The sequence below is a fragment of the Elephantulus edwardii genome, unplaced genomic scaffold (genome assembly GCF_000299155.1).
Source record: "Elephantulus edwardii isolate Elephantulus edwardi_28Jun2011 unplaced genomic scaffold, EleEdw1.0 scaffold00055, whole genome shotgun sequence".
Lineage (NCBI taxonomy): Eukaryota > Metazoa > Chordata > Mammalia > Macroscelidea > Macroscelididae > Elephantulus > Elephantulus edwardii.
This window is the reverse complement of record NW_006399805.1, coordinates 12,933,885-12,944,833: the sequence shown is the minus strand read 5'-3', so window position 1 is coordinate 12,944,833 and position 10,949 is coordinate 12,933,885. Positions and strand designations below refer to the sequence as shown.

Here is a 10,949-nt window from a genome sequence, read left to right as displayed (position 1 = left end):
GTTCATATGGTGAAAATGGATGGGAACACAACTGCAACGTGGAAGTCAGAGCTGAAGAGCAATCAGAAAGATGTACAACGTTACTTCATGTCGGGAGAAGAGAGTGTTCACCAATGAACTTGTGAACGGATTTTCTATACTTATTTTTAAATATTTCATCAATCTAACTCAATGTGGTCATAAAAATGAGAAAATGCTTCTTTGTTCAATGAAATAATAAAATTAAGATGCACATTGTGTTATACATTTCTGCAATATTCTTAACCTCATATAATGCAAATTTGATGACTTACACTATAAAAGAAGTTCTGATGGTTTAGGGGTAAGGAGTTGCACTTCCAACCCAAAGGTACATCGTTCAATTTCACCAATTTTTCTGTGGGCAGTAATTGGAAAATCTACTCCAGCACAATTTACTTCCTCTGAAAACCTACTGGCGGGTCAGTTATGAGTTGATTCCAACTTGACAGTAAACAACAAAAACAAGCTGTAGAAGCATTCTATAAACAATCACTCTCTATTGGCCTTGCCTGAACATACTGTGATTTTTAAAATAATAGGACATGGCTATCTCTTGAAACTTTGAGACCTAATATAAAACAACCTTCCCAACAGCTAAAGTTGTGAAGAAGATAAACATATAAATAATCCTTATGGTTGAGAAATAGCACACTAATATTCATTACAAATGATATCATACACACACACACACACACACACTTATGTATCACTTAACAGCTATGATATTATCTATAAAAATAGATATTCTATGATTTAGAAAATGTGAAAATACCACATTATATACAGGCAATCTCTGGATTATGAATGAGTTCTATATCTCAGTCTGTCTTTAAATCAAATGTGTGTGTAAGTTTATATAGATGGCTATTTTTTTGAGAGCCTTACTGTAGTGGTACCTGGAACTTTGGAAATGAGGTTCACCTTAGAGTAAATGTCTTAAGTCTGGAAGACTTCATGGTCCCTGATCAAACGTGGCTTTTCACAGGGCATTGGTTAGCCAGTGACAATTCCCAGGGATGTACTTGGGCCCGTGTCACTTGGGCAGTAGTTAGGGACAGAAGCGGCCTAAGGTACGTTGTTCCTATCAACAACAAGAAGGCTGATTTCAAGTACTTTTTCTAAGGAAGCCACTGAATCTTCAACTACAATATTAAACCCTTTCTAGTGAGTTGATCCAGCTCATAGTGACTTTGGCGAGGAACTTCCCCAAGGATCTCCAAGACTGTCTGTCTCCCGTGCAGTACCTGGTACCGTCTAACCAGGGACCTTTCAGTCAGCCACTGAGGATGCAATTGCCGTCTCTTCCAGCCTCGTTACTGCACTAAAAATGCAAGCTCTGACTTACTCCTGCCAGTGCACTCTGACTGCTAGCGACCCTCTGAAAGATTCCTGAGGCTGTCAGTCATACCTAGAGAGCACAGCTTTCTCCTGTGGAGCTACGGTGGCTCCAAACCACTGAACACTCATTCTTCCATCAGCAAAAGAGAATTTCTCACCTGCTCTGTTTCTGCACTTTAGGATACTGGTTTTTGTTTTGGATTTTAACATGAGGCCTCCAGAAACTACATTTAAAGATAAGAAAAATGAAGATGACAGTAGAATGTGGTTCTCTCGATGACCAACTTCACTTCCTCAACTGGAGCAACACTGAAACTTGGCTTTGTCTGTGTTTCGGGTTATTTGTTTATAAAGTATAGTCATTGTAAAGAGCAAGGAACAAAAGTCGTGGTGGAAAAGAATGCAGTACCTTCAGAGTAAGTCTGATCTGCCAGTCTCTAGCATATGAAGTTCATAGAGCCTTAGGAAACCAGAAAGATCCAATTGGTTAGAGAAGGGTCTCTGCAGACACAGGAGACCCAAGGATGGGACGGAGGAGAACCAAAGAGGGAGGCGGTGGGCAGTGAACCAGCTTGACATGAGGTGGGCAGGTCCTGGGAGACCACTTGGGGCCCATCCCTCCCAGCCTGATGACACACGGCAGGCAGTTGGTCTCTTAGCAAAATAGGAGGCATGCCATGAACTTCCTTTTACCACATGACAAGAACTTCTTAACTCATCAAAGAAGAGTTCACAATTAAACCAATCAAGGATTAGAAGGTTTTACATATGAACTTTAATATGTTGGGAAGAAACTAGTAGCCTAGAAAAATATCTTCCTAAGACTGACACGATGGGCTTGAGTACAGTGTAGACTGCGATGAATAGAGAACACTGGTAGCCTAGTGGTAAGAAGCTGTGCTGCAATCTGAAAGGCACACAGTTTGAATCTACCAGTTGCTTCGTGGGAGAAGGCAATCTCCTCCCATGTGATGGGATTTACTGTCTCTGAAAATGTGCTGAAGGGTCAGCTATGGGTCGGTTCTGACTTAACAGCACACAACCACAGCAGGTTGTGAGCAGGGCCGGGAAAGACTTAGATCTGGTGTGACAGGTCACTCCATGCCAGAGTCAACTCAGTGGCACCTAAAACCAACAATAAGCAGAAGCAAACAAGCATCACACAGGATCTGCAGGGAAGCAGCCATTTCATTAGATGTTAAATACATCCAACCACATAAACTGCATGTCGTGTGTAAAACTCAACTGCAACCACTCTGCTCCACTTCTGTGACAAGGGCTGTGAGGTGAGAGCCCTACCCAGCAGCTGAGACAGGCGGCGAGAGTCAATCACCTGAACTGTGAGGCCAAGGAAGGCGGGAAGATTAGCTTGTTACGACAGGTGTGGTTGACATTGGGATCTCACAGTCAAGGGGCCTATTTCCCTCTGCAAAACCCTGAAACAGAAACACAGCGGCAGAGCCATGGGCAGACGGGTTTCTTTCAGCTCCAGTCACATTCAAAGGACTATGTCAATGGTCAGAATGAGGGCGAGCTGCAGGGATACGTGTCCCTCTCCACGTGGAGATGAGAAGATAGCCTTGCCTGGAGAAGGCCTGCCCTCGAAGGGGCACAACACGGCTGGCAGTCAGCGTTGGCTCAAGTCTCGATTCTGACAGATGGGCTACATCAACTTGATATTCACATTCTAAGCCTCATAATCTTAACTATAAAGTGTCTAAAGGGCTCATGTGGATAATAAATACCATACAATTTATACATATTCAGAGGTCAGTGAATGCTGGTTGTTTTGAACAGAATTAAGGGAGACCACAGCCAAGAGAATCTAAATCACTGCAGTAAGAAATCCAGCAAAACTATCGAAATTATTCTGCTTTTCCTTTTACCTGCTGGCAGTGGCCACACCAAGTGCAGAGTCCAAGATTCTCCGGGCCTTGGATGTCAAGACAGGACTCGCTCAGTGCTCACTGTCTGGGAAGGTGGTAGGGCACTTGGCCCCTAGTCTCGTGTGCCAGCCATAGGTCTTTCTCTTTCTCGCATGTCCCACCAGCCATCCCCACCTGGACAATGAGCTACTCTAACTTACAAGGGTAAAGTGTCTGCTCTTTTCTTCTGAAATAGCCTTCAGCTTAGAACAAACTTCACTGTGAAGACCGGAGGACCTGAACAAGGATTGAGCCTCCTCCCTAAGTGCCCTCGTGGGGAGAAGCCCAGACACAAAACACTCACTGAACTTCATCATCAACTTGTCTTATAGGAACAAGGGCTTTTCTATTATCATGTGAATCCAGTCCACTCCCCAAGGACACAAGTGATGATTCAGAGGGAGCCATGAATGTTGACACATATCCACCTTGTCTCTTGAGGGAGGGGAACATAGCACTGTACTGCCAGCCGGAGGCCCAGTGAACGCGTGTTTATTCCCCTGGTTCCTCCAGTGTTTGAGATGTGTTTACTTGTGCTAGTTTGGAAATGGGTGGGTCTCAAATTTCCATACAAGACTCAAAACTCTGACAAATAGAGCAAGGTTGTAAAAAAATGAATTTTTCTCAATACTTGAACTTATTTTGTTAGTCTTCAACTAGCTCCATTGTTGAGTTCTCGCTGCCAGCTGTGGAAGCGAGCTTGAGACGGCTTGATTTCCCTGATATGGGGCCCCACAGGTGCAGTTAAGATGTTCTCTTGAGGAAATAATTTTCTCCTGATGAAGGAAATGCTTTTGCAAAATAATCCCTCCAAGTTTCTCCAAACCAGGTATTTGATAATTAACAATTCTCCTAGAACTGCTTTTAAAATATCTTTTACCAACTTGCCCCATATTTCACACCCCTCCAGGTTTCTGAGCCATAGATTTTATTCCTTGTCCTGAACTGAGGTCTGCAAAGAAAAGGAGCATAATCATTTCTCTCAATCTCTCTCTTCTGCTCTTCTCCTCTACTTGATAGTATCTGATGACTGTAAAGTCTTCTTGTTCTCACTTTTATCTATTTGCTAATTTCTTTTTAAAATTAATTGTAATGAAAGTTTACAGAGACTTTGGAATTCCATTCATTTATTGTTGCACTTTTCTCCCTGCCCACCCCTCCTCCCCAATTTGCTCTTCTCTTTGAAAAGTAAAAGAAAAATTCTTTCATTGTTATACAATCCCTCCCTCCAAGTAGACTCCACTATGCAGCCTTTGTTCTGGACTCCCGTCATGACAATAATACCTAATCATATATCCCTTTTAAACAGTTCTCTCCCTCATCTGTTTCAGTGCAGTATACATTATTTATCCCCTTTCTCTCAGTCTCCCCCGAATCCCTATGTCAGTCCTGTTTTACAACAGTGGCATTACGCAGTCTTTGTCTTTTTGTCACTGAGATATTTCACTCAGTCACAAAATAATGTCCTCCAGGGTCACCCATTTTGTATAATATTTCATGAGTTCCTTGTTTTTCAATGCAGCATAGTATTCCATTGTGTGAATATACCAGAGCTTCTCTATCCACTTGTTTGTTGATGGGCACTTGGGTTGTTTCCATCTCTTTGTTATTGTGAACAAAGCCTCAATAAATATAGGTGTGCATATATCTGCTTGGATGGTGATTATGGTCTCTTTAGGGTAGTAAACTCCCAGTAGTGGAGTTGCTCGGTCAATTCTATTTGCAACTTTTTGAAAAAGCGCCATAGAGCCTTCCGTAGTGGTTGCACCATTTTACATTCCCACCAACAATGAATAAGGGTACCAGTTTCTCCGCAACCTCGCCAGCATTTGTTGTTTGCTGTTCTGATAAATTTTGCTATTCTTACTGAACTTTTTTTTTTTATTTAGTTTGTTTATTTTTCATTTCAATGAACATCTACAGAGATTTTGGAATTCCATTCATTTATTGTTGCACCCTTCTCCCCGCACAAACCCTTCCCCCCCCCTTTGCTCCTCTCCTTGAAAAGCAAAAGAAAAACTCCCTCATTGGTACACAATCCCCCCCCCGCAGCTCCCCAAACCCCACCCCCTACCCCCAAATATAATCCACTCTGAAATTTGCCCAATGAAATACATCATTTAATCTCTGAACTATTGTTTCCATAAGTGCTAATTGTGGGTCCTAGTAAAATGAAATTCCCCACGACTTCAACCTTCTCTTCATTTCTCATGACGTTGTTTGTTGATCCATTTGTGAAGATTTTCCCCATGATGTTTAAGTGCAGTCTGCACTGAAAGCTGGCGTTTTTAAGCTTCATCAATCAGGCCTCCGGTCTTCTTCAGTTTCTACATGCAAGGTCACCTGCAAAACATTAGCTGTCAAGACTTCCTCCAATCCTGGTACCAAGTTCCTCTTCATACCATCTAGATTTTTTGATTATTTGCATACTTACCAAATTAGTATGTATAGTGAAATGATAAAACCTTGATGCACAGCTTTCCTGATTTTAAACCATACAGTATCCCTTTGTTCTGTTAAAAGACTTAGTCTATGTACAGATTCTACACAAGCACATTTAAGCACATTGGAGTTCCTATTCTTCCCAATGTTATCCAGAATTTATTAGGATCTATACAATGATGGATAGTAAGTAAAATGCAAGTGATCTTTCTTCGTTGCTTTCAGCCAACGGTCACACGACACCAGCAGTATTATGTCTTGTTCCACTGCCTCTTCTGAACCTCAGCTAAATTTCTGGCAGTTCCTGACAGTGTACTTGTTCTAGCCATTTTTCAATAATCTTCAACAAAATTTTACTTGTTGAAGTATAAGCATGTGATATCAATGATATTGTTTGATTTCTGCATTATGTTGGGTCATCTTTTGGGGGATAAACACAAATATTACTCTCTTCGAGTCAACTGACCAGATAATTGTGTTCCATTTTTTTTTTCACATAGAGAAGTGAGTACATTCAAAGTTGCAATTGTTTGTTGAATTACCTTTGTCACTTCATCACCTTCCGGGGCCTCATTTCCCCCCAGTGAGTTCCCAAAAGTTTCTCTTCTTCTTTCCTTCCGTTCCACTGGTTCTAGGCCATATTGTACTTGCTGAAGCGGTTGGTTATGAGCCAATTCTTTTTAGTAGAGTAACTGAATTGTATTTCACCCATCTTCTTTTGATGCTTCTTGTGTTATTCAGTCTTTTATATACAGAATCTTCCAGGATTACAACTTGAGATGGGTTTTTCTTCCATTCTTTCAACTTGAGAAATTCCAAGTATATTCTTCCCTTGAGAACTTACCAAATACTGATTTTTAATTCAGATTTTTAAAAGTTTCATTATATGTTAGCATTACGATGACAACCATACATGTTTACATGACTCTGTTTGAACATGATAACAGTTTATCAATTATAAGAACTGAGCTCCTTATCCTCATATAAATAGACTATCAGAACCTGCTGCCACTGAGTTGGTTCTGACCCGCAGTGCCCGCATGGGCACTCCCACGGCCATGAGTCTTCACAGGTGAAGACTGCCCCTGCCGCTGACATTTAGGGAGTGAGAATGTTCCCTTGCAAAATGGTCATATGCTTGTATGCCAGATGCGGTCCAGAAATTTCCTGGTTCTTCAGGCTGTGTTAGGAATATCTCTAAATAGAAAATTAAAGCTGAGGCTATTTAAACATAAAGGTATAAAGTGTTTCTAAAAAAAGAAGCTAGACTCGAAAGTCCAAGTAGAAACTTAGATCCTGATAAATCCAATACTAGAGAAGTTAATTTCTAGAACAATCTTTGTGCTTGTTTCTGCGGCTTTTCTGGGGCTCCATTTGAGACTCTTATTCTTCTTTCCAAATGTCAGGTGGAAATTAGTGGTGGGTGGTATGATATTCCTGTCCTAAGTGTCTAATTGTGAAGGAGTGGCCATGTGTATCTGTAGCTACATTGTTGTTGTTAGGTGATGTTGGGTTGAGCATGACTCATAGTGACCCTGTAAACAATAGATGTGGACCCCGTCCCATCCTGTGACATCCTTACAAACAACAGACACAACACCTGTCCTCTCATGTGTGTCCTCACAATCTTACACACTTAAGCCCAGTGCTGCCCAGTTACTGTGTCAATCCATCTCGTTGAGGGCTTTCTTCTCTTCCAAACATGACATCCCTCTCCAAGGAATAACCTCTTTTAGCAACATACCCGAGTGTGTGATACGGATTGTTTACCTTTTTCTTGTTGAGGTTTTGGAGTGTTCTATAAATTTTAGATACAAGTTCCTTATCGGATATAACATTGCCAAATGTTTTTCTCAGTTTATGGGTGTCCTTTTTACCCTGTTGGAGAAGTTTTTTGATGTGCATATGTAGAACAATTTAGAATAAGGTGGGGGACATTGTGGGAGTTAGGGGAGGGGAGAATATGCAATAATGAATACATTTTTAAAAATATTAAAAAACCTACAAAGTATGTGAGATGAAGCTTTATCATTCTTGCCTCCATGAAGGACTCTGGCTGAACCTTCTCGAAGACATATCTGTTTGTTCTCTTGGCCATCATGGGGTCTTCAGCCCTCTTCACCACCACAGCTCAGCTCCCAGCTCCCAGCTCCCAGCAACCCTCCACCAGGTTCCCAAGGCTGCAACATTTGTGAGGAGATACTGCTCACCTTCCTCTCCCAGAACAACTGCTGGGTTCAAACTGCCAACCTTTCTGTTAACGGATTCTACACGCTATGTTCTAAGTTACTGAGATGCCTTCTCTTTATATGTGACAAGTTCGAGGATTTGACAGGGATGAGAAGTGCACTGTGGAGTGGACCCCAAATGTTCTCCAAATCACACACTTCAGACACGTCTAGTTTAGAGAGCGAAGAGTTGCTATGCCCACTCGAAGGCATGTGGTTCTAATCCACCAGCTGCTCTGAGGGAGAAGGGTGGACAGTATCTTCTCGGAATTACAGCCTCTGGAAAAGCTCCTGGAGGATCAGCTATGAGTCAGCTCAATGGTCCATCAGTTGGAATGAAAGAAGCTTAGAGACACAGAAACAAAGGCTCGGCAAACTACTGTGTAATCTGGAGAGCGTGCTTTCAATGCTTTAGCCAACTTTTATTGGAACACTGTCTGTGACTTGTTGATAGGTGTGTGCAGGTTTCAATCGTTAAAATAGAGGTCACGTGGCCTACAGAATCTCAAATCCTTACTGTTCTGTGCTTTATGTATATTACTTGTAATTTCTCCTCTAAAAAGTCAATGTCATGAAAAGTATTGTCTTTATTTTCCTAGAAGCACTGTAATTGTCATTTTTATGCCTGGACCTACAATACAGTATTTTAAGTTGCATTTAACCCAGGATAAACATTGGGTAATGTTTCAATCTGTTGTTCATACAGCTGCTATGTTGTTGTTGTTGTTAGGGGCTAGTAAGTTGACTATAACTCACAGCAGGCAGATGAGCATTAGATCTGAACTTGGCCCTGCCCTGCACTATCCTGTGACTGCATCTTGCTCACACTCAGGGTTGGAGTCGCAGGGGCAATCTAGTTCATCTACAGCCTTTCTTTCTCTGTATCTCTAGCTTTCCCAGCATGATGTCTCTTCAAGGACTGATTCCTCTTGAAAACATGGCCAGAGTAAGTGATTGGAGATTTCACCATCCTTGCCTCTAAGGAGTACTCTTGTTGCACTTAGTGCAAAATGGATTTGTTTGTTCTTTGGACGGCCCATAGCATGTTCAATGCCCTTCACCAACACCATAGTTCAAAGGCATTTATTTCTCTTCCATCATCCTTAGTCATTGTTCAACTTTCAGATGCTTAAACAGCAGCTGAAAATATCATGCCTTTCAATTTGAGTCATTATGAGTTGCAGTCAACTTGACCACACCTAACAACAACAAAGCCAACACTTGTACTACATGGTAGCAAAGTTCATGTCCCATGAACGCAAGTCTCATCATGTGGCTCTTTGATATTTCTCATGCTGGTCTCTTCCTGTGCAGTGCTCTCCGGAGGGCGCCCTTCACCTCTGCGTTCCTCAGGCTGTAGATCAGGGGGTTCAGCATGGGGTTGAAAAGGCTGTAGAACAGGGAAAGGACCTTCTGCTGCTCCTCGGGGTGGCTGGACTTGGGGGCCATGTACATGACGATGGCACTGCCAAAGAAGAGCCCCACCACGCAGAGGTGGGAGGAGCAGGTGGAGAAGGCCTTTCTGCGCCCCTCCCCAGACTGGATCCTCAGGATGGCGACGAGGATGCGGGTGTAGGAGACCAGCACCAGGCAGAGGGGCCCCACCAAGATAAACACACAGGCTGCAAAGATGACCATTTGGTTGAGCTGAGTGTCTGCACAGGCCAGCCTGAGGACAGAGAGGATTTCACAGAAGAAGTGGTTGATCTCGTGGGGTCCACAGAAGGGCAGCTGCAGGAGGAGGACCACGTGGACCAGGGACAGGAGGAAGGTAAACACCCAAGTAGAGAATGCAAGAGTGATGCACACCCTCCAGCTCATGATGACAGAGTAATGGAGGGGGTGACAGATGGCCACGTACCTGTCATAGGACATCACCACCAAAATCAGGCACTCGGTGGCTGCAAAACCCAAATACAGAAACACCTGCATTATGCAAGGAATGAAGAGGATGGTTCTCTTCTGGTTCACCAGGTTTGCCAGCATCTTGGGAACATTGTTGGTAGCATAGGACATGTCAAGAACCGCCAGGTGGGAGAGGAAGAAGTACATGGGGGTGTGCAGTCTGGAGTCCAGACAGATGAGCCCCAGGATGGTCCCATTCCCCAGCAGAGTGAAGGCATAGAACAGCGAGAAGAGCACAAAGAGGAAATATTCCAGGGCTGGGTCCACCTGGAATCCCAGCAGGGTGACCTCTGAGATCCACGTCTGGTTGCCTCTCGTGCTCATATGGTAAAACGGGTGAGGTCACAATTGCAACGTTAAGTGAGAACTAAGCAATAGAAAATATGCACAATATCACTGAGTGTAGGCAAAATACTGTATTTACAAATGTATTCTTTTGTGGGGGTTTTTACATAATTGGCTTTCCTATGTATTCTTTAGCTCACAAAAAAAAAAAAGGGAAAACCACCTTTGTTCAGTTATAAAACACCAACATTCTGTATGTTGTTATTATGTATGCTCTGAAGAGCTCTCAAATCACATGGGCTGAAGGCACTCACATGGGAAATTAGGTGACCTCAGATACAGAGTCGGGGATGGGGTTTCATCCCATCGTGCACAGTGTCTCTGGGATCTGAGCCAACACCAAAACAAGACAGAAAAGTGATTTAACCATGCTATGTGAAAGAGAATGCTCTATAGAGCAAAATATCTTAAAATTGGCTTGGAGACATAAATAAACAACTCCCAATCCCTACAACTGATAAAGATTACAAATTGATTACAGATTGATGAAGGTTTCAGCTAATCTCTAAGGGTGAAGGGAAGTGGTACACTGTCAGCTGTGACCACACAAACTTGAGCTGCATGTTCAGAAGAGAAGGCACAGACAGAGCATCTCCAGCTTCAGTCTAGCCCCCCGTGAAGATGGAGGCCTAGAGAGATGAAGTTTGAGCAGTGAACACACACAGACTCAAGTATTTTGACAAATTGCCAGGAGAAACCAGTTCCTGGAGTTGGACATCACATTTTTATGAGTAGAGAGCCTGAA

At 42.7% G+C, this 10,949-nt stretch overlaps 1 protein-coding gene across 1 annotated transcript; it reads right to left on the bottom strand.

Annotated features, from left to right (window-relative positions):
* Positions 1-9,244: 9,244 nt before the first annotated feature.
* On the bottom strand, positions 9,245-10,183 carry LOC102846376 (olfactory receptor 2A14-like). The gene has a single exon (XM_006887266.1). The coding sequence runs from the start codon at positions 10,181-10,183 to the stop codon at positions 9,245-9,247; it is 939 nt and encodes a 312-aa protein (XP_006887328.1).
* Between the last annotated feature and the right edge of the window lie 766 nt (positions 10,184-10,949).